The sequence below is a fragment of the Fukomys damarensis genome, unplaced genomic scaffold (genome assembly GCF_012274545.1).
Source record: "Fukomys damarensis isolate Sample0158 unplaced genomic scaffold, DMR_v1.0_HiC HiC_scaffold_16, whole genome shotgun sequence".
Lineage (NCBI taxonomy): Eukaryota > Metazoa > Chordata > Mammalia > Rodentia > Bathyergidae > Fukomys > Fukomys damarensis.
Genome location: NW_022900928.1, coordinates 108,623,318 through 108,650,044, shown reverse-complemented (window position 1 = coordinate 108,650,044; position 26,727 = coordinate 108,623,318). Strand labels below are relative to the sequence as shown.

General features: G+C 39.4%; 1 protein-coding gene across 8 annotated transcripts in view; it reads left to right on the top strand.

Annotated features, from left to right (window-relative positions):
* Positions 1 to 6,895: 6,895 nt before the first annotated feature.
* Positions 6,896 to 26,727, top strand: part of CUNH2orf80 (chromosome unknown C2orf80 homolog) — a 22,613-nt gene continuing 2,781 nt past the window's right edge. Inside the window, exons 1-9 of one of the 8 annotated variants that reach the window (XM_019206341.2) lie at positions 7,007 to 7,079; positions 7,482 to 7,584; positions 9,791 to 9,921; positions 11,636 to 11,717; positions 13,454 to 13,536; positions 14,957 to 15,044; positions 15,579 to 15,650; positions 24,405 to 24,492; positions 24,790 to 24,908. In XM_019206341.2, the coding sequence (XP_019061886.1) occupies positions 9,881 to 9,921; positions 11,636 to 11,717; positions 13,454 to 13,536; positions 14,957 to 15,044; positions 15,579 to 15,650; positions 24,405 to 24,492; positions 24,790 to 24,908 (573 nt within the window). In that variant the 5' untranslated portion in view covers positions 7,007 to 7,079; positions 7,482 to 7,584; positions 9,791 to 9,880. Of the gene's footprint in view, positions 7,080 to 7,481; positions 7,809 to 9,790; positions 9,922 to 11,635; positions 11,718 to 13,453; positions 13,537 to 13,571; positions 13,636 to 14,956; positions 15,045 to 15,578; positions 15,651 to 24,404; positions 24,493 to 24,789; positions 24,909 to 26,727 lie in introns of those variants that run through there. The other 7 variants (XM_033764584.1, XM_033764585.1, XM_033764582.1 and 4 more) reach the window with 7 other exon arrangements.

Here is a 26,727-nt window from a genome sequence, read left to right as displayed (position 1 = left end):
AAAAAAAAAAAAAAAAAAAAAAAAAGATGTGGGTTTTTTAAAAAAATAAAATAGAGTACTACTCAACCGTAAAGAATGAGAAACTAGAGACATTTATAGTTAAATGGGTGCACATTGAGGCCATACTCTGAAGTGAAATAAGTAGGACACACATGTGTAAATACTGAATAGTTTCTCTGGTGTGAGAAACTACAAGTGTAAATAAGGATTAAAATGAATAATTGATAATGTGAAATAGGAAGTAAAGGTCCAAAGAGGTAGGGGAAGTATGAGGGGTATGGGAAAGAAAAGAAGGGAAAGATAAAAATATAAGAAAAAAAAATGGGAACAAAGCCTTTGTAAATAGGGGAGGTGTGGAGGAGTTGAAGTGAAGGCAGGGGAATGGGGAAAAAATAAGAACCAAGACACATCCTGTAAATGCATAAGTTCCCAATGATGAATGTAAATGTATTGTATACCTAAAATGTACCAATAAAAGAATTTAAGAATAAATAAATAAATAAATGGATATCTTATTTCTAGATCATCATCTTTATCTTCCTCACATTGTTTTGTAAACACCAAAATAAATTCAAAAGTTTAATCATTTAATTTAGTATTTCATTACTTAATTTCCATATTTAAAATATACAATTTTTATTTTAATTTTTTTCTTATTATACTGCAAGTCTATAAAGCTGGAATTTCTTCTTGGCCTTAATCTGAGAGATGTCAGGAACAGAAAATTAGGGGAATCCATTTTATTCTTTGTCCTCATAAAGGATACAGAAACCAGGAGGATAGGTTGAAGATGTTTGGTCCCACAGGAAACAAACAAACAAACAAAAAAACACACAATAGGAAAAGGACTCTGTCTTCAAGAAATACACAGTGGAGAAAAAACAGCTAGTTATGACACCTTAATTTTATCTCCAGGCCAAGTTTTGGAAATATGGCAGTGGTTGAACTTACCTAATCTCTCATTTCTCAACAAATTTAAGAAGCCAAATCATCCTAAAATGCTATCCTTGTGACATATTCCCTAAACCATCAACAGCAACAGAACAACTCAGAAAATAATTCACTAATCCTACTGGGAAGGAATGAAAGATAGCCCTTCAAGTTACCAAGTCTTTCCTCTTTAAGAACAAGTTTTCCTTAAAAAAAAAAAAGGAATCCCAATTTAACGAACCTAGACTAAGAATTGGAAGAAAATCACCCCTGACTAAGATATTTTAGCAACATCTCATTTCCCAACACTCACTAGACTCCTTCAGGACAATGAGAATCTTCTAAGTTCAAGTAGGAAATCACAGAATTTACCTTGATACTCCAGATGCATGCTTTGTTCCAAGAGCTTTTTCAGTGGAAGAAACACTTTCCATGCATTAGTATTTACTGGATTGGCTGGATTAAAGTTAACAGAATGAAAATTTTGTTGTAAGCACTATGTTATATTCCCTATTCATTGTTGAAATTGATCTTCACCCTTTGCACACCTCTTATTACACACAATGTGCAGATGATTACTTTAGAAACATTTAGCAAGGTGCTTAATGCCAAATAACTAGCAAATGGCAAGACTTGGGTGCAAAACAGGATTTTTTTTTTCAGTGCTGGGAATTGAGCCTATGGCCTTGAAAATGTAAGGCAAGCACTTTGTCACTGAGCTACATTCCTGACCAAAACAAGGTCTTTTCTGATTCAGGAAACTTCCCAAAGGAATTCCTAATACCGTGACTATAACAATGTAAGCCAAATCAATAACTATAGTAATGGATTCTATCCCATAGAATAAACTAATATCCATGAAATCTGTACTGTTATAAATAACCCACAAGTAAGGGAAACAGGATAGCTCTGCCTTAGAGAGAATTCCAATTGTCAAACATTGATGAAAAAAGGGAAATAGTATTGCCATTAATTGAACTATAGTAATAACAGTTGCTATGTATTTATTAATGCCAAAGGTTTGAGAAAAAACAGGATTGAATCTTCTGAAAGTATCACCCCCAGTTTATTAACCACAACCTTAATGATGTCATCACCTGGTGACCATACAGTGGAGAGAGAATTCCATCAATGACAAGACATAGCAATACCACAAATGCCACAATATGATGCACTGAGTCTGATGTAGTATTTCTGTGACATTTTTGCCAAAAATTACAAATTTGATAAGACAATGTCAAACTGAGGCCCACCCTTCAAAAGAGCCAAGTTAAAAAAAAAAAAGGAAAAAGAGAGACTGTTGGAGATTGAAGGAACCCTAATGAGAAATGACTAACTGCAATGTGGAATTTTGAATAGGATCCTGGAAAAGAAAAAGTCATTGTGGAAAAAAAAAAAAACTGGTAAAATTCAAATAAGATTCTTAGTTGTGTTACTTATATTGTCCCAAAAAATCAATTTCCTGATTTTATGAAATTAAATTGGGTGAGGTGTAAAGGGAAACTCTGTCATATAGTTACAATTCTTTCTCCAAGTCTGAAATTGCTTCAGAACAAATTAAGAAAAACATGGATGTATGAATGCCAAAGATATGCTGCCTGTCAAGTGTTCCTGGTGCATCACCGAAGCACCTGAAGAGCTGGACATTAAAAGAGTATGATGTGCTTACCGTGGGCACTCTGGACACAGCCGTGTCTGTTGCTCTGTACTGCTACTTCACAGGATCTCGGAGAGGCAAAGGTGAAAGGAATGGTTTCTAAACAACAGAGTAAGGATGGCACGTGGAACCAGACAGATGCTTCTTGCTGATTCATTTCCTAGGCACCCTAGCCAGAGGGTGAAAGGTGGCACTATTAGTCCAAGGTGCTGTTTCTTCAGTTTTAACTGTGTGGGCCTCATAGGAACTTTCAGAACCTTTGAATTCCTTCTGTGTGGCTTTGGAAGTTGATAACAGATGTCCCATGTCTGATCTGCAATTCGAGCTCCAGGTTACGAAGCACTAGTCACCATCATCTTTTTTTTGGTGTCTCAGCTCCTTATGGGTTGGGGCTACTTACTGATTTCCCAGCCAGGGTTCCCTGTCCAGAAATGACCTCTGCATTTTTATTTTGCAGTTGCAGTAAGCCTCAGCATACCCAATGTGATGCCCTGCTTCCAAGATGCGCTTGATAGCTGCGGCAGCAGACCAAATTCGGGGCACTCGGTACCTTCTGCCAGACCTTCAGGACGGGAACAGAGCCAAGGAGAGGGAGACAGAGGGAGAAGCGCATCTGCATGTGTACGTGTGTGTGTGTGTGTGTGTGTGTGTGTCTCATCGCAAACTTGGGGCTATCAAGCAACCATTTTCTATGTTCAGGACTAGGAAACAGAAAAGCCAAGGAGAGAAAGAGAGAGAGAGAGACAGAGACACAGACAGAGAGAGACAGAGACAGACAGAGAGAGAGAGAGAGAGAGAGACCAGAGAAAAGCAAAGAACTTGCTGATTCTCCGTTGATACTGCACATTCAGCTTTGTTCCTCAAGCCCAGTCCCCATGCCCCTGCCCTTGGAGTCTGTAGGATTTTTAAACTTCCTTTCCATAAATTATCTTAGTTATGTAAGTTGGGTTTTGTCTGTTGTTGCTGTCTCAGCTTAAAAGAGTGGCTCTGTACTAAGGGAAGAGGGCAGCTGGTGCCCACCCAAGAGAGGATCACTCAGCTCTCCCTGGTCTCACACCTACTGCTGATATTGGAAATTAAGTTTACTGACATCTTGCACTGCCACAGCTGGTAACACTGCCTCACCATGGGCAAAGCCTATGGTATCACTACTGCCACCATCCTCCACCCACAACCATAAGAAAAAAAATTGGTGACGTCCTAAATTTAGTTACAAGGGGGGGAAGAAGGGAAGGGAAGCTATTCAGTTAATATGTGGGCCAAACAAAAAATCCACATTCCTAATTGTATGTTAAAACATTACCTTAAAAACCCCAAGGAGAAGACAGGACCCCCCCACCCGTACCATCCAATGTATAATCCTGTACTCCCTTCCCATTCCTTTTTTTTTTCTTTCTTTTCAATATTGGAGATTGAAGCCAGGGGTCACAGTGAGATACACCCCACGCCTTTTTGAATTTTTATTTTGAGACAGAGTCTCGCTGAGTCACTAAATTGCCAGGATGGGCTTGAACTTGGGATCCTCCTGCCTCACCCTCCAAAAGTGATGGGATCCCAGGCATGCACCACCACACCCAGATAATACTTCCCCTTCAGGACTATCCCTCTATCCTACAACATTCCCTGCCTCACATTGTCTTGTCTCTCCTATTTATAGCCAATGTAAACAACTTTTCTTCGCCACATTTTCATTATAGAAGTCTCTTGATAGATCCCTCAGACATTTCTCCGACCTGTTACCTAGCCTTGTGGTTGGAAGTCATAGGAACTGTCCTAGCAACTATTTCTTTTCTGGCTGGGTTCAATAAAGTCTTTATTTTAGAGACCAGTCCATCTCGAAAGATTTGACTAAACAATCACAGGGAAAGTATACTATTTTTATTCACTATTAGTGTAGCCCCTTCCCACCAAGGATCCTAGCATGAATTTAAAAACTGGATATAGAGGCATGCATAATTGAAGTCATCTTTGGCTAAAGTTACTGTCAATCTCCAACTAGAACTGACTTTAAAAATATTTTAAACATACAAACACATACCTGGAAGGGCTTTTATTCCATCCTCATCCATACAGTAGCTTTGTACTCACACTGGCAATGGGTTGGCTATCACATTGCTGGGCATTATATCTAGTATGGAAATGACCAGAGAAAAGAAGCAGTCCATCTCTTACCCATGTGATTTTTAGAAATAGAGAAAGTGTTCTGTATAATTTAAGATTAGTGTAATGGTAATAATAAAGGACCACCTATTCACTTCTCGGCCTTTTGGCTAAGATCAAGTGAGGATCACCTAAGATGTCACTCAATCTTTCATATACCTTAGAGGTCATCAACCTTCTTTGCCTGTTGGAGAACCAGGAGAAATTTTAAAAATACAGATGAAAGGCTTACAGCTACCCCCAGCAAACTATCACTGAGGAGACTTTTAATTAAGTACAGCCAACATTAGGAAACACTGGTGCAAATATAATCTCAATCATCCCACAATCTTCAATCTTTTAGACTTGTCTAGATGGGCCCAGCTGTGCCCAGACATGCCTAAATCATAGGGTTACCACAGTCTTAACCTTGTAACCCCAGAATAGCTGGTCTCTCAGTGGACAAAGAAATTTGCTAAGAACATACTTTTCCTAGAAGTATGCTGATTCACTATATACCATCTATATGTGCTTGCATTCCCTCTCCCCCTGAAAATGCTAAAAATATTACCACCTAGTTGTAAGGGAAGAGACTGTCTTCTCTGTACCAATCCTAGGTCCATAGTTGAGGCTCCTCTAACAAAAAGTAAATAAAAGGTTCATACAAATTTATTTAATGTGACTTTATCTGACACGGAGTCTTCCTAAGAAAACAAACTTGCTACTCTAGCATCTGAGAAAGTAATAGAAGCAAGAAGATCATTCTCACTTTCTTTGTCCCTACTCCCCTGAAGCAAGCCATAAATCCTAGAGGGATTTTCTAACCTTCTCATGAAGGAGATCCTAAGACCCTCATATGAGAGTTACCTTCCCTTACCTGGAGTGTGACAGTCCAGGTCCAGCCGTCACAACACGAACCTGCCTGAGTTGGAGAGTGAGGATTGAGAAAGAAAAGAACACTCAAGCCTGGGTAGAGACCAAGAGAAATCTGATTTATTTCACAGAAACAGCTCCTTTTAAAGGCTCACATCAACAGGAAGCTTTTAAGGGCACACAACAACAGGAAGCACCAAGCAATTGTTTTTATCCTTATGTAAAGAGAGGATTTCCTGACTCTTACAGATCACATCAGATTTTCAGCTAACGAGTTCCTGTTTTGACAGGGTCAAAGAACACAACAAGCTTAACAAACAGTGTCCTTGAAAAGTAACAAATGTCGCATAGATTGTGTCATGCCTTAATTGTACAGGAAGAAGTAATTTTCCAAATGTCAAACTCCAGTGGGCCATGACTGGGTCCCCACACTGGAGGAAAGGAATCAAAGGGACAGAAACACAAAGAAGCATATGAACAGGCCTGATAAAGTCTCTTCTAGTTTATCTCCACGAGGACACACACTCCCTTTGACTCATAGTTCATTGCTGTCCACTCTTCATCAAAACTAAACATGAAAATACACAAAGTTACCTGTTTCTTCTAGAGATTTCACTTCATTGTGAAGGCTCTCATGTCCTGTACGACTTATGCTCAATGTGAGTGCTTTTCTCTTGCTGGTCCATCTACTGTTAGAGGACACTCAGCCACGAGCTTAGCAACGGGTTAGGAAAAGAGATTTTTCCACCTCTATATAAACAAGAGACTCGGTTGGTGGAGAGGAACAGAAGTGTGGATTAAGACTTGTTTGTAGCAGACAGAACAACTAGAGAAACAAACTTGGCCTCTGTCCAGTGGTTTAAAGGAGGAGTTTCAATTTTATTGAAGGAGTGTTGGGGGTGGGGAGCATCAAGCTTTCAGCAAGGGAGCAAGGGTGTCAGAGAATGAAGCAAGTGTGTGAGGGGGACAGCCGCACCAGAGAGAGCTGCTGATGGCTTGGAATCAGAAATGGTTCCTCAGAACATTCACTGCTCTGTGTCTATGGTCACAGAGCAGCGTCACCCTAAGCAGGGCTCCTAAGTCTAGAAGAACAGTTCACTTGGCTCCCCTAGCAATCCTTGCTCGGTCAGTTGATTCCTATGTCTGCAGGCAAATGGTATTTTAAAAACTTGAGGATACAGACTCCTTAGCGTCATCTCGGTTTCTAATTAATCATTTAGGCGGGACACCTAAACCCACTTGGGTAAAATGATACGTAAACTTTGGGTCAGGATCACCATCGTGTCTCACATATTTGACTCCCTGACCCTGCTTTCAGAATGTGTGTTGGGGCGGGGGGGATGACATTATTTTCGTTCAGCCATAGTTTCCTAGCAACCAGGAAGTCATCTGCTCTCCTGATGTCTGTAAGCGCCAGCTCCGGTCGCACTGATGCTCAAGCACCTGCAGAAGCAGAGAAAGAACAAAAGCCCTTTGGTTGGTAAGAGATTCTCAAAGGGGGATTTGTACAGAGCCGGTTCCCAACAGAGCACAGCAGAAAGCTGCTACGGTTGGTGGGACGCAAAGGGGGCTGCATATCCTGTCGTGCGCGTGGTATTCCTGGAGGATATGGGGGCTGTGACTTCAGGAGGGGTGGTTTCTATGAAAGAACTAAAGCCTAATGTGGCTGACATCTTTTCAATACCTATTCTGTGTGTGTTTCCAGACAGTGGCTTATTTTCTTTAAAGCTCTCTAGACAGAAAAAAGGAGTGGCTGAAAAAATTCAAACCTAGCTGAATAGTCTGTGCAAATGGCCCTTTTTCAACCAGAGCTGCTACATGAATTTAAATCACTGAATTCTATCATTAGAAGGAACCTGTCCATTCAGTCCTTGTTTTGCAGAGGAAGAAATGCAAGAAACAGAGAGGTGAATTCACTTGTCCAAGGTGACGCAGCTACTTAGCGACCTCACAGTGACTGTGAACTCCAGTTTCATGTTTTGGAAGTAAGAGACGCTCCTATTTTCAAGACTTAAGCCTTTATATCATATGCCACTTGAATGGGGCAAAGGAGTCTAAGAGAAGAACAGCAAAAAAGAGATGCAAATTTTATAAGTCTGAAAGTCAATGTACTTGTTCAGAATTACAAGAATGAGATAAAGAAAATGCTAAGTCTTCTGCCTTTCAGACTTCAAAACAAAGTGAGTCCACTTGCTCTCAAGGAATTAAGGTAGGACAAATATCCCATGAACAATTATTTTTTCCAAATTATTGAATGAAAAGAATTTGAATATGTGTCAACCTTTATGGAGTCTCAATGTTAAGATGAAATGTGCTTTTGGTGATGTTTACCAGACCCATCATTTTTTAGGTAAACGTGAGACTGGGCTGCTTAAGAGCCAAGAAGCCTAGCCATGGCCATGGAAAGCGGTGGTATAGTGGACCCACATCCTGGCACCTGACTTCCCTGGCCCAGGCTCTCCCTTCTCTAGGCCATGAGGCCACCTCTCTGGCTTGCAGCACCTTCTCCCACTTGACTGTCTTGTAGGAAGAAACAGTTCTGTCTTCTAAGCTTCTCCTCTGCCCAGGGATGCACACACTGTCTTCTGCCATTTTGCCTTCTCCACATCCCACCATTCCTGAAAGGCTGAAGCAGACGTAGCAGCAGCAGCAGCTAGACTGACTCAAAATAACTAAGTTACCCAGTGAAGAATTTATTTAACTCAGCGCACCCTGCTTCCTCTTTGCTTAATGTTGGAAAGCTGACTCCAAAAAACCTTATGGTTTATGTGCTAGCAAGAAAAGTTTTCCAAAGAAAAGTTTCTTTCTAATGATGTTTTGAGTAGTGATTTTAGAACTCATGATTTCAAAAGTACAAAGGACAATATGGTGAACATCTAGGGACTTATCATCCCAGAACCAAAACTGTTAACATTTTTTTGTTATATTTGTGTATTAGTATTTTCCAGAATAATGTGTGAGTTTGAGTGTGTGTGTGTGTGTGTGTGTGTGTATACAGGTGTAATGTAAAGTGCCAGTAGCTGCTCAGCTTACAGAGAGAGAGATTCATTTTAAGGGCCTAATTCTCTTGATTGTGGAGGCTTGGCCAGTCCAATGGGGGAGGACAGCAGGCTGGATACCCAGGGAGGAGTTGTAGCATTGCAGTTTGAATTCAAATGTCTGCTGGAAGAATTCTCTTGATTTTTGTGCTCAGAGGAAGTCATCTTTGGTCTCCCCCAACCACCACCCCACCCCAAGTGAACTCCTGAGCAAAGGGTAGATTTTAAAGAGGTCTTCTGAGTCTTTGTTCAAGGCCTTCAGCTGATTAAGCAAGACCCATTCAAATTATGGAGGATAATCTGCTTTACTCAAAATCTCTGGATTTAAGTATTATCCTCATCCAAAAAGCACTTTCACAGACATACAGAATAACGTTTGACCAAGTGTCTGGGCATAGTGTCCCAGCTAAATTGACTCATAAGGGGCTGGGGATTTAGCTCAGCAGTTCGGTGGCCTGCCTTGCAAGCGCAAGGACCCGAGTTCAATCCCCGATACCAAAAAAAAAATGAATAAGTAAATAAATAAATTGACTCGTAAAGCAAAGCATCACAATGTGTTTCACATACTTTTTAAAATAAAATACTGCAGACAGAGTTGATTCCCACTCATAACAATCCTTGGGTATGCTATTCAACAGTTATGATATTTTGCAAACCACTTTTTATGACTTCAGACCCTTTTTCGCCCTGTCACCTGATCTCCAACTTCAGATTCAGAGTTGGTTTGGGAATTGAAGATATGGTGGTCATGATCATGTGGTCTTTTGAGGACCTCCTGGCCACATGAGACATCACGCCAGGGTGGACACACTAGAAGTCACTGTGTTAAATGTACAGAGAAAACCATATTCGGGTTACAAGTCATCCACATTTGGATGATTCTGCACAAAGTATTACCAACTATTATGCAAGCCATTTCTGTTTTACTTAGAAGATTACTGCAAAATTCATGATAAATCTTAGGAAAACTTGGAAGGCATAAAATATGTCAGACATACACAAAATTCAGGGCACAGCTTTCCAACTAGAACCTGCTGGAGAAGAGGCCTAAACTCTGTGTGCTGTCACATCCCTTCTGCAATCTAAAGCTCCATGACTGGCATTTGGAGTAACAGCATGGCTAATTCAAATTCTCTCTGATTTGCTGCTGTAGTTTCTAGGCTTGGAGAGGCTGGGTCTTCTTAAAGGCTATCAGGTGCAGTGTAAATTGCAGATACTTGCTCAGCTGGATAAACCTTTAACCATGGAAAGAAGGCTTGTAAAGAAGGAAATAAAAAAGCTGCTGTAAGTATGATGGAAAATAACTTTCATTTATGACGCTTGGCATTTGGTGGGTTGTCATAGATGGCCCGGATATTAGCAGATGAGTGAAAAGCTAAGGAAGACTGTACTCCTGCTCTGAAAGAGAAAGCCAGAGGATACCCTAGCCTCTTTCTTCTGCCGGGGAGGCCTCACACGCTGTGCACAGCAGTGTGCAGAGTCTTGAGAGGATGTTTCTACCAACCGCATGGACCTCTGAGGCATCTCCATCCTAGAATCTGAGAAAAGAGCCAGCCAGTTCACCAGTGTAGGTAGAATGAGCTGTTGCGAGGGGCTGGCTAACAGGTATAAGACAGAGTCCTTGGAAACGTGCCCAAAAGGCCAGCATTTAAATCACAGCCACTGCCTCTTATTCTTAGCATATCAATCAATCAGTCATTTTTCTTTTGACATCTGAATTTTTTAAAACATTGCTTCTTGTGAAAATTTTTCCTCTTATGTAGCTTTTCTTTGACTTTGTACTTAGTAAATGCTGGTGAAAAACTACAGGGCACATAAAAAGAGAGAAAAAGGTTATATCCTATTTCATATACATATATAATAGACAGAATAATGATATCCCTTTCATCAAAGGCTTTATCATAGACCCATCAAGTGTTCCTTGTCTGCCTACTAAGATGCTTATCTTGTACTAAGTCTTTAAGAAATGCTGGGATAAATCATGTATTAATTCATATGTCAACATGTTTGGAGGCTCCTATAATAATAAAGAACAAACCATAATCAAGAATGCCAACTTCTCTGCACCTCTTATGCAAAGAATTGAAATTTCAAAACTGATGTACATACAATTTTATATCCACAAAATAGTTTTAAGCTGCTTGAAATTATCTTGACATATACAGCAAGAATTCAATAATTTTTATGAATCTGGAAAATATTAATGACTCAAAAGAAAGCTTTGGAAGGCAGGAGCAAACTTATCCTCCACAAGGTAATGAGCCCAAAATGCCTCGTGGGCTTTCATAAAATATGATATTTGTAGAGATCAGCCCCAGACCTTCCAGGGTCCTTTCCCTTATTCAGTCTACTCATCCCTCTCTTGAACTTTCCCAGGGTGGCACCCCTCTATTCGCTTCACATGGCACAGAGTCTACCATCTCTTATCAAAATTCACTGCGAAAAAAAAAGCTCTAATAAGAAAACACTAACATGGAATTATTATTTTAAGTTATTATGTAAAATTTATCCCAAGAGTACCCATTCTAATGAGAAAAAGACTTAAGGTTAAATAACCCATCTCTATAGCATTTCACACATCTGGAATATACCAGTTTTGGACATTCTGCCTGGATTTTGCATGGGCAACAAACGAATCTTTGTTTTAAAACAAAGTGAATCACAATCCTTATCTTAAAACAAAACCATACAAAAAACAACTTTTCTCTCTATGGATATTTGGTAGCCTATCTGCTTTCCTGTAAATTCTATCCCAACAATGAGTTTGATTGTTAGACAAATATGAATTATGTTAATTGTGCTTAGATATTTTAAACCAGAAGCATTGCAGATTACTATGTAAACCAAAACTGAATAATAACTCAGCTACCAGGTAGGTCTTTATTGACTTCTGTTGTATTTTGGTCTTGGAGGGAGGAAGGATTGGGAAAAGAGCCTTTCCTGAAGACCTAGCCCCACATTACCCACAGTGGTTTAATGCTGCTGTCTTGCTTTTAAGGAGAGATTATATTGGCATCAGACTTCGGGAAAATGAATTTGACCCGAAAGGAAGAAGGCGACTCACCTTTCTAGATGATATGGTAATGAAAGACATGCTGATACAACTCACATTTGTGTTCTATGTATATTAAGAGGACAGGACAAGGACAGAATTGAAATAGTAAACCAGGGTAATGTTGACATACACACCTCAAACATGCCCTTTTTCTCATTTTTTTCATCCTAAGATCGTCCATGTGGTCATTTCAACCCATAAACAGAAAGTAAGTTGAAAATGAGAAAATAAGTCTCACTGGGGAAAAAAGATTAAAAAGCAAATGTGTACAGGGTAAAATGTTATGTTCATGATGCTAAAAACTTCAAAATTAGCTGCCATGCCATTTTCAAATATAATCATTTCCTTACCCTTTGAATAGTGAGGGAAAACCAAAACAACAGATTATTCTAAAATCCTTTGTTACTCACGTTAAAGCCTAGATTTATACTAAGTTCTGATAGTTCTTCACAGAAACCACAGAAACATCTAATCCAAATTAAATTAGCAAATCTCCAGTTTCCCTACTTCCCATTTACTATCCTTGTGCTCCTAATGGGAGAAGGGTACTCTCCTCCCCTGCCCCTGACTATAGCAAAGTGTGCTGAGTTTCCAAACCCCCCTGGAATTACTTTTGCCATTAAGCTTTATTGTCTTTGTATGCACATTAAACAGAGAAATGAACTAGCTTAGAGCCAGTCTCCTCAAACTTTAATGAGGTCTCATTACAGTGCTGTTCTGATTCAGGAGGTGAGCATGAGGCAGGGAACCTGCATTTCTAATGAGCACACAAGGTGCTGCCTGCCAGCTCCATCAGTCCAGGTCTCAAACTCTGGAATAGGTTTCAACAATTGAGCATGGTACATTTTTCCCTATATATTTGTATATTTATGTAAGTTCACATTTCGGTTGGGTTCAATCCCAGAGAGAAAGAAATATATTCTTTGGAGAATGTTAGAACCTTAGACTCCATCTAAACTAAGACTAAAATCAGCCTTGCATGAGGTATGGGTGTGAGGAGAGAAAAGGAATGTATTTTGATAGATAAATGGCAAATATTCTTATGAAACAAAAGCACTTAGAAATTACCAGGCCATCACAAGGATAGAATGAACATTCAATTGGCCCTCGGCTTTGAACTGTATGTGGAACTCTTTTCAGATCACTTAATCGGGCGTTTGCTCACACTCATCCCTCCGCCTGGTATACCCTTCTCCACCTGCAGAAACTCCTCAGTCCCCATGACCTACTTCTGGGAAGCCTCCTCTGGAACCTTCCAAGATTCTCCTTGCCTTCCCAGGTGGACACAATGGTTTCTCTAGGATCCCTAAACACTTCCCTTCTACCCTTGAGTTACATTCCTGACATGATGCAGAATCAGACACTGTTTTCTGTGGCCCTCTTTTCCCACTGTCACCTTTTTCTATTTCCAAATGTAAAAAAAAAAAAACAGAGAACACCAGTCATTCACCCAAGGATGTACCACAAGTTGTTGGCAGTACCTAGAGCTGAGCCTCCATTCCCTGGTTCCCAGTTTACTATTTTTTCTCCTTTCTGGCCAATATAAATCACATAACTGCTGTAGTGGAAGATGAATTGAATGCCTGAAAATGCCAAAGTTATTTGTGGCTGAGCATCAGCTTATTAGACATAGCTCAGGATCCTTCCCATTTGGATGTGACAGGATATAACAGTCTTAGCCATGCATCGTGACTGGGTCCAGGGAGCCCTGGGGCCACTGCATAAACCCACTCCTTCCCCCGCTGTGGCTTCTGCTTACAGGCACACTATGACCTGGCCATCAGTGTTGCTCTACGGTGGCTGGATGGCTCAGAAGATTTAGCCTGGCTGGAGTGGGAGGACCTGTAAGTTGAAACCTGTTTATTATTTTCCTTTTCAGTGTGTTGCTCTGGTTCATCATGGAGGAAGTCGCATCCTCCAATCTGGCATGTTTCATCCATGAGGTATTCTGACTTGCAGGCACTACAGAGCTAACATCCCCTTCCAACTAGAAATTGAAAGAAACCCTGCAGTTGCCAAGTTAAGAAGTCATAGACGTGTTTATGTATTCTGCAGCTTTTCTAATTTATTCTGTCAGGTGAAAATCTGTCTTGCACAAATGTTCCACCTGTGAAATATGACTTGTGCATATGCTCTGACCTTGAAAACGGCTGAGTCTGTGAGCAAAGATTGCGGTCTTTCCCTAAGGACTATCAGACATTTGAACAGATAGGCTCCCAAGTTTGAGTCATAGGATAATTTCCTTCCCAGAACTATTGGCGTTTTGTTCCATGTGAAGTGTCCAGACAGATTCACTCAGTTGGTAAGAACATAGAACAAATGAGGCCAGCCAGGATCCAATAGCATACATACTCCAGAGGCCAGTTATTTATTTTTTCTGTTCCGTGGTCTTAGACTATATATCTGGACTATATATCTTGGACTACATCATAAATGACTGTAGCAGCTAGGGTTTATATAATAAAGTAGAAAATCCAGTTTGAACAACCATAGTTAAGCAAAGCTGAAGAAGAGGAGGAGTAGGAAAAGAAGGAAGGAAAGAAGTGAGGGAGGGAGGGAAGGAGGGAGGAAAACGTGCCTCTGTAGACAGGTCTGTGTTAGGCAAAATTTCATTCCAACTTTATTGATATCACCAGGATTTCCCTCTAGCTGCCATGCCCTCTGGGTGGGTGGGGAATGGAGATACTGACTAGTTCAGTCTGCAAGGGGTTTTCCATCCTTGCAGTTTAGGGTGATATCAGCTTCCCTCGACACACACAGGCTTACAGTGAAGAAAGGCAGTCCCCCCAAGCAAGCACCACAAGACAGGCGAAGGGCACTGGCTAACAAAGCCATGAACATGCTCCACAGTGGGGGCTCCGTTTGGTAACTATGAAGCCATGGATTAAGAGCAAAATCATCCCACTATTGGAAGAGTAAAACTTCAAAGTGTGTATTCCGCTGATGGAGGATCAGTCACATCAACTTTGTGAATACGTGGCTAGCACAGTCATTGCAGATTACTTAGGGCTATTAATGTAACCTTAGCAGGTGTCGAAAAGAACAAAAACTGGAAGTAGAAAAGGGGCTATTAAGGTCTGGGAGGAGGGTGAGGAAGAGGCAGAGAGGACAATGAGCGAGGTAGAAGCGGGGACACATGGGACCAATGCACAGTGTACCCCGCTATGGAAACGTCACAGTGAAGCCCATTCATCTGTACAGTGAATAATTTTTTTAAAAAAGAGAAATACATTCCCTGCTCTTATATGTTCATACTCTCCTTAGGAAACTACCACTTCACAGCAGACCCATATATCCAAACTATCGAGAACGGGAAGCAATGATTTTATCATCTTATGCTGGAATCTTAATGGTAAGGAAAAACAACACTATATAAGTATATAAGTAAATATATACAGCTATTTTATGCCTATTGTGTGCATTTTATTATGAATGCATAATTGTGTTATTTTTCAAGCAAAGTTTCTACATGTATAGGATGTACTAATAGTAAACACTTCATTTTTTAAAAACTTCATTTCTAAAAGCATAATAAAAAGATTCTGAGTTCTGTCCTGTCTCAAAAATGCATTAAGAGACAAAATGAGAGACATGGCTACTTGGTATCTGGAAAACTGGTTTATCTAGTTATTCAAAAGCTGTAATCTCAGCTTTTGGGAGACTGCGGCAGGAGGATCGCTGTAAACTCAAGGCCAGCCTCGGCTACATAGTGAGTTCCAGGCTGGCCTGGACTACATAGCAAGCCCTTATCTAGTTATTCAGAAGTTATTTTTTAGTGCCTATGATACTACATGCAGTACTACATATATTGGAGGTATAATAGCTTTTACTTCATAATAAAAGAAAAGCCATGATACAGCAATGCATTATTGTTGTTGTTTAACAGAACAGTATCCCAATTGAAGAAGTCTTTAAAATTTATGGGGCCAATTCTTCTGCCAATTCTGGTACTACCAAGGTAAGGGTGACATGGGACTATCAATACAAGGGGATTTGAGAGATAAATTATTTAGTTATATATTTCTAATATGTTTCCATGTATTAGTTATGAGACAAAAGCAGACCTAGCCACATCCTCCTTAAGTAATATAAGTTTATAAAATGCCTTTTAAAAACTTTATGCTTTTGTTTTTTGTGTTAGTAGGTATTGTACCCAGGGTCTCACCCATGCTAGGAAAGTTGCTCTACCACTGAACTATATCCTCATCCCTCTTTATTTTTTTAATCTGGAGACAGGATCTCAGTAAGTTATCCAGGCTGGCCTCAAACTTCAATCCTCCTATTTAGTCTCCAGAGTAGCTGGGTTTATAGATGAGCTCCACCACACCTGACTGTAAATTGCTCTTACATGGAGGACTTCATAGTAATAACGAAGCTACAGGGATGCCTGTTTCCTTGTTCTTTTACCCAAACACCCTTCTGCAAGCAGCGGGTCCCATGTTCTCCCTCTGATCTCCTGGGTCTGGGGGAAGGTTAAGGCACGCATCGTTCAGTGAAAAGTCTCAACTCCCATGGCCAGAGGATAAATATGGAAAGGCTTTTCCTTTGGGGTATGGCAACTGAATTCCTTGTCTTAGCTGGGACATCAATCATGGCTTGCACAGATGAATGTCCAAGGAGCTCAGATGCCTCCAGTTCCCATAATGGGGCTGGAACAGAAGGATATGCGACTTATAGGTGGGCCCACCAGTCTTTCCCTGTCCATCCCATCCCTCATTCATTTATTCAGGAGCCTTTCCTTCGTGACACACAGTCCCCATCCTCACCAGCAGTGAGCAATAATGAAAAGGCCACAAAATGACTAGCTCTGAACAAGAATGGATCATATCCTCCTAGAAAGAAGCTTTCCTTTAAAGATCTGAATTTTTTATTGCTATAGGGTGGGATGATTTATTGATTTATATGTGCAAGGCAGTATTTATATCTGAAAGGATTATAAGCTGCTAAGGTTTGAATTTTCAGCTAACTCCACATTACAAGCAGAATAATTTTGAGCATATTTTCTAATCTTATAAAGCCTCAGTAGCACTTGCAAAAGCAGAGGATAGAAGGTACAGTTGTTGTAGGCATTAACTGAGTATCAATGAAACCTTAATGTTTAGCATTACAATAACCTCAAAATAAAAGCTATAATTAACGATTCAGCACTCAGGATTTAGGTATCTGAGATCCTCCATAGCAGGATTTCTTAACATTTTGAGCCAGATGATTCTTTGCTGTGTATCAGAGGGGGTTGGGATCTGTCATGTGAGATGTTTAGCATCTTCCGTGGCCTCTACCTATTGGATGTAAGTAGATTTTCTCCACTTGTAACAATGAAAAATGTGTCCAGAATGCTAATGTCCCCTAAGAGACAAAAATCACATCTGCTTGAGAACTACTGCTCTAATTATCCCCCAAATTAAGCACCTGCCAGTATATCTATCATTGATACAACATAAACTTTGCCTATTTTTAGGCAGTTGATTATCACAAAGGGCATGATTTGAGGAACCAATACAGGAACGTGAATTTCTTTCCCTGTGAGCTCCACACCCATTCCCTCACCTCAAGAGTGCTAGCTCAGGTCTTTCCCTTGTGGCTACACATTAACTACACCCAGGGATGTCTTCCTCGCCTTGAATAAGGAATTGGCAGGATCTCTCAGTGGAAATGTACCATTTCAAAAATTAAACTCTAAGACTATTTGAAAATAGTTCTCTGGGACTTAACTTTTTTAAGAAACTATTTTGATTTAAAAGGAGACAGTTGTTTAAAAAAAAGGAAAAAATAAAAGACATATTGCCAAAGGTTTTTTCTTTGCTGCCAAGAACTGAATGACCTCTGATTCCTTTGGATAAAAGATCTCCCAAGCAACAGCTAAGATCTTTCCCAAACACAAGTTTAAAGTCCTGTTGAATACTAATCAGATTATGTACAATTTCAGGAAATGAGAACTGACCACATTATTCAATATGGGTTCTGTGCTCATGCTGGATGCCTTCCCAGGGCTGTTTGCTGCCACCTGGTGTCAGCAGGCATAACAGACACTGTTGTCATGACCTCAGGTTCTACCTCCTGACAGGGAGCTGGTTTTTGCTGAGCAGGAGTTTTTTTTTCTACGGAGGACTCTGGACTCGGAAAAAGTTTAACTAAAGAGCTTATATAAATATGGGTCAAGCTGGGTGTGGTGACTCACGCCTGTAAGCCCAGCACTCAGGAGGCTGAGGCAGGTGGATTGCCATGAGTCCAAGGCCAGCCTGAGACACATAATGAGCTCAAGGTCAGCCTGAACTACATAGTGAAACCTTGTCTCAAAAAAAAACAAAACAAAGGAAAAAAGTACAATCCATTTGCCATTCAGTTCAGGTAACTATAAAATGCCCTACTCAATGTAAATCGAAGAAAAATCATAAATTTTCCTTCAACCAATGAAGCAAGTATACAAATATTCTTTATCTCTATTTGATGGAGAAAGAGGAGTAAAAAGAAAGAGACGCAGAGGGAGTAAAAATGAGCTTTTCAGAAAAAACAGAGAAGGTCAAGGAATAGGGTACATGGGTCCTCTGTTTTCCTTCCATCTTGCCAAAGCCAGCCTAAGGTCTGACAGCCAGTCTTTGTGTCCATCCCAACTGACATAACTTCAGAGCTGTCACTTGCTACCTGTGTGATCTCTGAGATGTTTTTTAGCTTGTTGGAATCCCACTTCTCTGCATGTAAGTAGGCACAGTCACACCTGCCCAGCACAGCAGAGTGTCTCAGTGGTGGCACGGGGGACATGGCCTTGCACAGTAGCGCCATTACCTCCAAGTCCACCTCCCCCATCCCAGTAACAGCCTCTTTTGACTGCAGGAGGCTTGTCTTTCACCTTCTCATACTTCAGTAGTCTGCCAAGTGTCTTTTTTCTTCCTTTGAAGCACTGACGTCTGAACCCAGGAACCCAGAGCCTTCAACACTGAGCTACATTCCCAGCCTTTTCGTCTTTTAATTAATTCTGAGAAAGGGTCTTGCTGAATTGTTAAATTGCCCAGGTAGGACGTGAGATTGTGATCTTCCTGCCTCAGCCTCCCAGAGTGCTGAGATTATAGGAATATGCCACCACATATACCTTGTATCTTCTTTTCTTGGAAAATGTTATCTCATACCAAAATTGTGCAGAAATGAAAAAATGGTTTCACGATAAGGAGAATGACCTATGTTCAAAATTAAAGTTCTTTATTGACAGATCTTAATAATGAGGGATAATAATAAGCACTTACAATATTAATTATGTCCACCCAGGATGAAGTTCATTCAGTAGACCATAAATATCAACTATGTCCAAATTAATACCTTGTGTGTTCTGAGTGCAAAGACCAAGTAAGCACATCCACCAAGCATATCAAGAAAATTAGCACTCTTACTCCTTTAGTTTCACTACATATGCATCTCTAAGCAATATATTATTTAATTTTGCACAGTTTTATGCAAATAGAATAGTAGAAAATGTGTCATTCTGTCGCTTTTCTTTTTTCACTCAACATGTGGCAGAAATTTATTTATGTTGCTATTTATAACCATAGTTTATTCTACTTTAGGAATATACCATGATGTTTTTATTTATATATTCTTCTGTTTTAGAAATTTGGGTTATTTATTTTCTGTCTCCACTGAACAATACTCTATGTAAAGCCAGATTATTTTCCAAAATGTTAGCTCCCATTCCATTAGCAGTTTAAATTATCAATGTTGATATTTCAGACTTTTAAAGTTTTGTCAATCTGTTAAATGTATTATGGAATTTCACCATAATTTTGACTCCTATTCTCTTGAATACCAATGGATATATATTTCTGGGGTTTTTTTTCCTTCTGTAAAGTACCTGAAAAAGTCTTTTGTCCATCTTTCTGTTGAGTTGTTTGTTTCTCTCTCTTTCTCTTGTACAGAGTCTTAACTTTTGGAAAAACTACTGTAAGATAGAATCAGTCAAGTCCTGGATTTTCCAATACTTTCCCCATTTGAAATTTGTTTTTTTCACACATATTAAAATGTTTAGAAAATAGAGTTGGAACATCCCAGCCACATTTGCAAAACTAGTCATAGACAGTAAAGCTATTTTTCCACACCATGTGTCCTGCTTTTACTTTGACAAATCTGATTTCTGTAAACACAAACTCAATTGTTTTGACACTTAGAATCTGAAATTTCACCTTCCATCTTGGTGATATCATGATGATGCATGTAAGTTACAGCTCCGGGTTGATGGAGGCAGTGATTACTGTCCATGTCCTTTATCTCTTGATGGTGACTTTAAAAGTCTGAAATATCAAGGTAGATAATTTACATTGCTAATGGAATGGGAGCTATCATTTTGGGAAATAATTTGCCTTTATAAATAATATTGTTGTGCAATGGAGACATAGAAAACAAATAGCTCAAATTTCTAATTACCCAGGCTTTCTTCAAGCAATTTCCTAAATTCCTGTACATAACAGATTCTCCTTCTTCCAACTAGAAGAAATTTTTGTTGAATATGTTCTGGCGTTAGTAAGTACATGAAATGAAAAATAATCACAATGATTCCTTCACACTGAGACGATGAAGATATTAGTCAATAACTTTAGAATTGGAAAGGGAATGTGATTAACTTTAGATTAGGACTTAAATTTCATCCTAGTTGTAAAATATTCTTTTCTATGAAGCATATAGAAAGATGAATTAACAGTTTGCATGAATCATCAGGTTATGAGGACTGAGGAAGTTTCACAGAATAGGCAACTTGGAAGAGACTTTTAAAATCCTCAGGTTCCACTTTCACCAGTAGACAGGAAAAGTGGGGCAAACTTCCCCCCTCAAAAAAACCCAAAAGACCTTTATCAAGAATGACATTTGGACCAATTTCCTTTTATTCATCCTGAAAGGCTATTATTGCAGCCATAATTGATCTGTGCTGAGTCAAAGTCTCCTTTTTAATTACTGTCTGTGCTGGAGGACCATCTTTCTGAATAGATGATGTGGCTCTCAGAGTGGAGATCATAGTTTAAGCTTATAGTTCATTCTTTACAAAACTAAACATGAAGGCAACTCAATAAATAATAATAATAATATTTTTCAATAAAAAGTGGGAGTGAAATTTAATAGCACTACTGGTAAAATGCCTATAAACTGTTTTGTCAGCAAAAAGAACACACCTCCACTTATCGTTTAATTCATGTCCCCTATGTGATATAACAGAAAACATGCAGTGTTAGTGAAATACTGTGCAGAAATTTAGTTCTCCTATGAAGGAACTCTGAAGGTAGGCAAATGAGGTGGTACTACCTACAGTCCCACAAGACTGTCAGGAGCACAGTCTGGCTCTTCTAGACCTCCCCAGTCATTCCCCAGGTGTGGTTACAGAAACGCCAGCTTTCACAACCACATCTGTAGGCATTAAAAAATGAAGAGCAGCCCATTTTAGGAAATACATTAGGAATCTCTCAGAACACTCTGCCCTACATATCACTGGTTACAAACTAGTGAATATGGTCACACCATGCTAGAAGGGTGGATTAAAGATAGAGACCTTAGCTTCCCAACAGCATACCTAACAACACATCAAAAGGAAAAGAATGGCTCTTGCTAGGAAACTAGCAACCCCTCCCACATTTTCTAATGAAACTAAATTAATCTGCTTGAACAAAATTGTATTTTTCTAATTACGCACCTGAATATTGAAAGAGATATTCAATTTTTTAATGTGATTCCTTAGCCATTGTCACATATTTCACATACAAACAGGAATTTGACTATTTAGAAACCACCATGTCTCAAAATGGAGACAGACAACAGGGGAGAAAAAAAGATACTTGCTATCATAATTCTTATTTAAGACTGCACCAAAGATCTTAATCAGCATGGAAAAAATTAAAAAACAAATACAATAATATAAAAATAAAACTACTTTTCCTTGTACATGACATAATGAGTATTTTAAAATCCAAAAGAACCTATAAATTATTATATTAATAATGAATTTAGAAAAGTTGCTGGATACAAGGAAATGTGAAAATTAATTTATTTCTATATATCAGGGACAAAGAGAAAATGAAGTGTAGAAACATGTCAAAAACATACTTACAAATACTTTCAAAAAAGTTTCTTCACTGTGAATATTAAAGAAGGCCTAAGTGAATTAAAAGACACAGCATATTCATGGAATAGGACACTCATTATGGCTAACATCTCAGTTTTCCTCAAAGTAATCCAGAGACTCACATCAACCCCCAGTCAACATTTCAGAAGGTTTTCTCTTTTTCCTTCCTTCTCTTTCTTGTTTTGGACACTGACAATATGATGATAAAATTCATTAAGAAATGCAGAGCCCAAAGAAAAGCCAAAGCAGTGTAGGGTAGAAAAGCAAAGCCCAGATGAGGTAGGAGATGAGGGCTGAGGCAAACTGGACAAACAATTAAGTGGAAAGTGTCAAAGGTTGTAGAATCCCAGAGGACATGCACAGGACACAAGGCCAAAGTGATTCCATGGCTTCTGAGCACTGTAAAGGGAACCAATCAGAAAGCAATATTTTCTTTACCTCATTTGAATCTTACGCTACTTTCAGGACCAATCAGAAAAGTGCTGTTTTCAGTTTCTCATTTACATATGGTAGGAATCTAAAAGTCTGTCCATAGGGCAGACTTGGCACCAAGCCAAGTGCATTTTTGATAGGATGATTATCTCAATCCTTTATTTGTGTGTGGGAGAAGCAAGTCCAGGAATTTTGGATATAAAAGTCCCCTTTCCATTATCCTCAAGGCAGCTGTGGATCTGTTCACACTCCCACACTCGCCCTGGAGAGAGTATCTCTTTTCCACCTTCAAAAAGCATGCACCTTTGCTACCTTTTCCATTTGTCTTATCCAACTCCTTGTTCAGGACGCTGAGAACCTGGAAAGACTCCCCCAGAATCACCATCCAATAACAGGGAGGCATGTGCTATCTGATGTGGAAGCTTACTACAAAGCCATGGCACAGCACAAGATGGACCCACCAATGACCATGCAGTTGAATAGTCTGAGAACAAATATGCACCATGTGGTTCACCTGATTTATGACAAAGTCACACTGGTGGAGTAGGAATAGGATGACCTTTTCAATAAATAGAGCTGGTGTCATGTGGATACCTTCTTTAAGGACAAAAAATGTCTTGACAGCTACTTCATACTATATATGAAAATTAATCCCAGATGAATTATAAATATATATATATTTATATAAATATAAATATATATATCTGAATGGTAAATCAGTATAGTAGCCAGAGGAAAACACAAAAGAATATGTTTATGTTGGGCATGGTGGTGCACTCCTGTAATCCCAGCACTTGGGAGGCTGAGGCAGGAGGATCACTGTGAGTTCAAGACCAGCCTGGGCTACATAGTGAGTTCCAGGTCAGTCTCAACTACATAGTGAGACCCTGTCTCAAAAAAAAAAAAAAAAAAAGAATATGTTTATGATTTTGGTGTTGGCAAACATTTCTTAAACAGGATTCAGAAAGCCTAAACCACAAAAGCAAATAAAAGTTGATAAATTTAGCTATATTAAAATTGATATCTTCTGTAAGCAAAAGACCATTAAAATAATGAATAGGCAACCCACAAAGAAGTTGGAGATATTCAAAATACAAATATCTATCAAAGGACTTCTATCCACAATACATAAAGAACTCCTAAAAACCAATAAGAAAAAGCAAATGTCTCAATTTAAAATGAAAAATGTGAACAAAATCTCTGCACAAAATTTCACAAAAATGAAATATAAGTGACTAGTAAATATGAACAAATTCTCACCTTCAGTTGTCATCAGAGAAATTAAAATCAAATAGCATGTTTGCATTCACAGGTGAGTGAGTCAGTCATTCAGCATTGGGGGTGGCAGTGTGTGGTAGAGACTTAGGGGTGAAAGTCAGGGCAAGTTTGTCATAGGAAGGGATTGTTATGACTTGTATGTAGATGCCCCTCAAAGCCTCATGTAGTCGTAGGTTGGAGTTTTCAGAGGTGGTTGGATCTGGAGTATGCGATATTGGAATCACGGGTGGGTGGTTACTATTCTGGGAATAGATAATGGGAAGGCCCTCCCTGGGTGAGAGTGGTTAAAATATAAGGGGCAGAAAGAGAGTTATTGTCCCTTGCTGCTTGCTGCTTTGCTGCCTTCTGCCTGCCATGAACTATTTCTTCTTTGTAATGTCCCTTTGCCTTAGAGCCAGTCTTCTATGGATTGACATCTCTATAGACTCTGAACCAAATAAACCTTTCCTGGACCAGGGATTTAGCTCAGTGGTGCCACCACCTGCCTTGCAAGCACAAGGTCCCAAGTTTGATCCCCGGTACCAAAAAAAAAAAAAAAAGCCTTTCCTTCTTTAACTTTGGATGTTGAGTATTTTGTCTCTGCAACAAGGGAAATGTAAGATGGGGGTACTAGTGCTCCATCTCAAAGGAAAAGTAGAAGCCTCTAGGCAGAAAAAGAGGCAGTTGCTCTTTCAGAAAGTGAGAACCATGAAGAGCTTTAGAGCATGAAAGGTCATTATAAGTAAAAGGAAACAAGTAAAGAAGTCAAGGGCAGTGCTTGATGTTCTTGTGCACCCTCATTTCACGTGCTTTGATGGTGAACTATCACTAATGTCCAAGGCCACTAGATTGATTAAACAAGTGCCTTAACCAGCTGGTGTTAATCCCACAAAGTGGGGTGGCTTTTAAAAATCAGACTATCTCTTTCAGATTCCCCGAGCTCCACTGATGAGGCTCTCTATGCACCCTTTGGCCATGTTAACAGCACCCAAAGCAGCAGAATATGCCCGCAAGCAGAGTAAGCTTGTTTACTTCAATCTGTCTAGATAAATTCAAGCCAAATCATGGGGTGGGCTCACAAGGCGAGGTTCATATTGTAATGGTAATTAGATTTCTGTCCAGATGAATCAAAGTGAAGTAGGAGCTTTTATGACCCTATTGCCCCCCACCCTATGTATCAATATCATAAAATTTTATTTCCCAGAGCCTTTGATGATGGGAGCAAAGCAGTCCAGAAGGGAAAGATCTAAAACTATGGGTGGACACACTGTTTTAAACTTTTATAATCAGATATGTTTAATGCATATGTCTGTAGGTGTTGAGCTAAGAAGGGGAGCAACAAGTAAAAAAGCCAGGAGCAGTTCTACAAAGGAAGCAACTGCCACGGAATGGAAATCATCAAAAAGTTTTTCATATACACTGCCAAGGAACAAAGTATGTCTGAAAACAAAAAGTGGATGAAGAAGATAGCAGATATTTTGGGAGAACTGTGTTTATCCTGTGGTTAGAAGTCAAGCCTCCAGGAAGGGCATGGTGGAGTGTGTCTGTGATCCCAGCACTTGGGAGGCTGAGGCAGGAGGACTGCCACGAGTTTGAGGCCAGCCTGGGCTCCCTAGTGAGTTCAAGACCAGCAGGAACTACATAGTGTGACCCTGTCTCAAAAAAAAAAAGTCAAGCCTCTGGAATCAAATGCTCTGGCTTTGAATCTAGAGGCTATTATTTATCAGCTATTTGAGCTCAGGAAGACTTTTTAACCTCTCTGTACCTTAGTTTTCTTCTCTTTAAATTAGAAAGAGTAATAGTACCTGCAGTTTTTGGGATGATTGACTGAGATGATGGAGGTTAAGTGTTTGGAGCAGTAGTTGGGACCACATACATCTTGAAAAAATATTAGCTATGATAATCTTTTCAGCATTTGAAAAATACCATTCATTAGTTAATTGACTATTACTCTGTTGATTTAAGTAAGTGTATTAAGGGGATTTACATTAACATCCATATCCCAGATGTTCCTATTCTTGGTCTCTTTCTTACTAATGAGAATTTTTCTTGCCCTGCTAGTCTTCTCCCCCTCTCCTGACCTGTCCTCCTGATTCCTGGGTTTGGATTTTGATAGTTAGAGATATACAGTGACAGAGGGAGAGGAGAAAGGAAGGTGTTCCTTTGTTTTTCCAGTTCTGGGTTCTCAATCATAATGTGCAAAGTAAAAAAAAAAAAATGTAAAAAGAAGTTGAGGAGTCCAAATTTGTCAACATAATAAAAGCTAAGAGAAGAGACAATCATAAAAATGGTCTCAGCTGGGTGTCTGGGACATTTTAGAGTTATGTTGAAGGCAAAACTTAAGACAGGTTGCAGTGCTGTAAAATAGGAGAGGGAGAGGGAATTTTGAAAAGTAATACACTGAGTCATGAATTGGGTTTGCTTTAGTAAACATAAGTTAAAGTTTGAGAATCATTTCTGTTTAGTTTGGTTGTTGTGCTCTGTGATTCTTTTAAATGTGAATCTGAATCTAAGACCACTTGAGGCTCAGGATTTATTCAGATTCCAGAGCCAAACTATTCATGGACTAAAAATATAACCTTGCGCTACAGTAGAAACTGCCTTAGGAGGTGCCTGAATTCTTAGGTTATATCAGGGCTTTCATAACCAATTTTCTAAAAACAGAATGATCACACTATGGAAAAACAATCACCATACTGAGTTTTCTTTTTTTGGTACTGGGTATTGAACTTGGGTCCTTGCTGTTGTGAGGCAGGTGGCAGAACCACTGAGCTAGGTATTTGCTAGGAGGTTTAAGGGTTTAGAGTTTCCAGCACCATATTTTTGTTTTGAAGAACTTTTAAATATGAGCTCATTTTTATATGTGTTTGGAAACACCACGCTTTAGAAAGCAAAACAAAACAACAAACAAGAGCTCCAGAAATGTGCATGAACGTACACAAACATATAACACTGATAATCTAGACCCAATCATTCAGAAATAGATTTTCTGAGGTCCTGGGATGTGGCTCAGGGGTGCCATGCCTGCCTTGCAAATGCAAGGTCCTGAGTTTGATACCCAGTACTGAAAAAAGAAAAGATCTCTGAAACAGGGTGTCGAAGACCTCTGTAATGAGAACCTAGCTTCAAAGATTGCTCATTTGTGTGTTATTTTGAAGATATAACTTTATCCCGTATATGTTTTCTTCCATAACCTTGATGATTGCTGGCTTCTTGGTGAAAGCAGATTTTTATTTCCTTCTTATTTCTCACA